Source organism: Salvia splendens, chromosome 15 (genome assembly GCF_004379255.2).
Source record: "Salvia splendens isolate huo1 chromosome 15, SspV2, whole genome shotgun sequence".
NCBI classification, from domain to species: Eukaryota; Viridiplantae; Streptophyta; class Magnoliopsida; order Lamiales; family Lamiaceae; genus Salvia; species Salvia splendens.
In genome coordinates this window covers 8,316,676-8,318,972 of record NC_056046.1, presented here as the reverse complement: position 1 = coordinate 8,318,972, position 2,297 = coordinate 8,316,676, and the positions used below count along the sequence as shown (strand labels likewise).

At 37.4% G+C, this 2,297-nt stretch overlaps 1 protein-coding gene across 1 annotated transcript; it reads left to right on the top strand.

The window, feature by feature from the left end:
• The first annotated feature begins 1,073 nt into the window (after positions 1 to 1,073).
• LOC121766663 lies at positions 1,074 to 1,832 on the top strand. Its single transcript, XM_042162936.1, has one exon. It carries the CDS (start codon positions 1,074 to 1,076, stop codon positions 1,830 to 1,832), a length of 759 nt encoding a protein of 252 aa, XP_042018870.1.
• The last annotated feature ends 465 nt before the right edge of the window (positions 1,833 to 2,297 follow it).

Sequence of the window (2,297 nt, the reverse complement as noted above, 5' to 3'; positions counted from 1 at the left end):
TTTTGGCTTGATCACAAAAAAGGTCATTATTATATTTAATAATTTTTTTAATGGATTGAATCTCATTTCACTAATAATACTTTAATCATTACTTATCTATTTATTTCTCACTTTACTAATTTTACATTAAAATTCATATAATACACTATTAAAACTAGTAAGAATAGACGAAAAGAGTATTATGATAAATTCTCTAATATTTTTGGGAAAACGAAGATGTTGTAGATTTAGTTCACAACTATATAGTACTATTAGAAGTTGTTCGGTTTGAAAGAATATATCTCGAGATTTAATATGTATTAAATTTAATGAGATTGAAATCTTACAATTTAATTTTATATGGATAATCATGTGATAATTAGTCATAGTCACTTCACTCCAACTAAAATAATCTTACAATATAATTCTAGATGGATTATAATTAATTATGATAACCAAACAATACCTTGCTATTAGAAAATGACAATTTTATACTAAAAATCTGAGCTCGCTGTTAGCTATCCGTATTTAGCAATGTTAATCGAGCATTTGAGTCAGCTTAATCTAATTATTGGATAGTTCGATTTCAAATTAATCGGATTTACCTCTTGGTGCTCACATTTATTTATAAACATTTTTATTCCGAATTGAAATGTCATTTATACCTTAGGTAATTCGATAGTCCTATTCCCCATCATAGGAAACCAAAATCATTGTAATAATGAGTACTATAGAATAGTAATATAACACGTAGGCAGCAATAGGTGAGCAGTGCCCATACAGTCAACCGTCAACCAATGGAAATGCCAAAAAAATAAAGGGAGCATTATTAGCAGCGTAACGCGCAATCGATTTTCGTCACACTTTCCTTCTATTGTTTCCGTAGTTCCCAAACAAAACTTACTTTATTGAAATAGTATAATCCAAGATTTAACACATGCTGACAAATATCATTTCACATTACTCACCTTGTTTATTCAAATTTGGACACCACATAATTGTGTATTTCACCCCGCCACACTATATATACATACATATACACCCCCTTCGTTTTCACTCCAACTTAATTCTCTCTCTCTCTCTCTCTCTAAAAAATGATGAACAATATCCACACGGAGAAGGAAATCAGCGACGATTTGTACAATCAACTGAAAATTATGGAAACTGAAGAGGATTCGAAGCTCCGTGAATTTCAAATTACGGAGAATTCCGGTGAGGAAGAAGATGAATTCGACGACGAAGAAGAAGAGGAATTTTCGTTCGCCAGCGTAGGGGAAGACGCGGCTGCGATCTCGGCGGATCATGCCTTCAGCGACGGCCAGATCAAGGCGGTTTTCCCCTTGTTTGATCAGAGCTTGCTCCTCTCCGGAGACGGCGACTTGCCGGAAAATTTTCCGATGCGGCCGCCGGTGAACAAGGTCTTCGTCGAGACCAGCTCCTCCGCCGATGATCAGATCGCCGGCCCCTACTGCGAGTGGTCTAGCCGGAAGGCGGTGGAGGCGGCGCCGGAGAGCTGCAAAAAGAGCAACTCCACCGGTTTTTCAAAAATCTGGCGGCTGAAGGAGATCACGTGCCGGTCGAATAGCGACGGAAGAGACGCCTTTGTTTTCCTCAACGGAAATCACGCGCCGCCGTCGACGGCGGCGGCGGAGAAGGCGGCGCCACCGCCGGAGACGGTGAAGAAGAGCGGGAAGGAGAAGAAGAAGACGGTGTCGCCGCACGAGGCGTATTTGAGGAGTAAGGCGAAGGACGAGGAGCGGCAGCGGCGTTCGTATTTGCCGTACCGGCCGGAGTTGATGGGGTTTTTTACGAATGTTAACGGCGGATTAACGAGAAATGTTCATCCGTTTTGAGGGATTAGTTTTACTGTTAATTTGATGGATTAAGGATGATTTTATTCTTTTATTATGTGTTGGTTGACCGTCATTGGTTATGAAATCTCTTGCATTGAATAATGAATTGTAAATTAAATATGTTTGTAAATACACATTTTTGTACTACTATATCGGTATAGTATTTGATTTTTACTTATTACTAGTAAAATGCCGTATTTTGTCACAGCATTTGGTCTTCATTTCAAAAAATTTTACTAGTAGTATTGCTAGCAAATTGGTTCACAATGTTTATCAACTTTATATAGTTTCGTTAGGCTGAATTCTAAAATTCAACTTGACACGCTGAATTAGATATAAAAATGTGCAGACATCATGCACCTTTGAATTTGTCATGTCCTTAGAAAAATAAAAAAAATGTAAAACACAGGGTATTAATCAGTTGGAAATAGTAATATAATCGAAAAAAGAAAATTCAAATTGCTA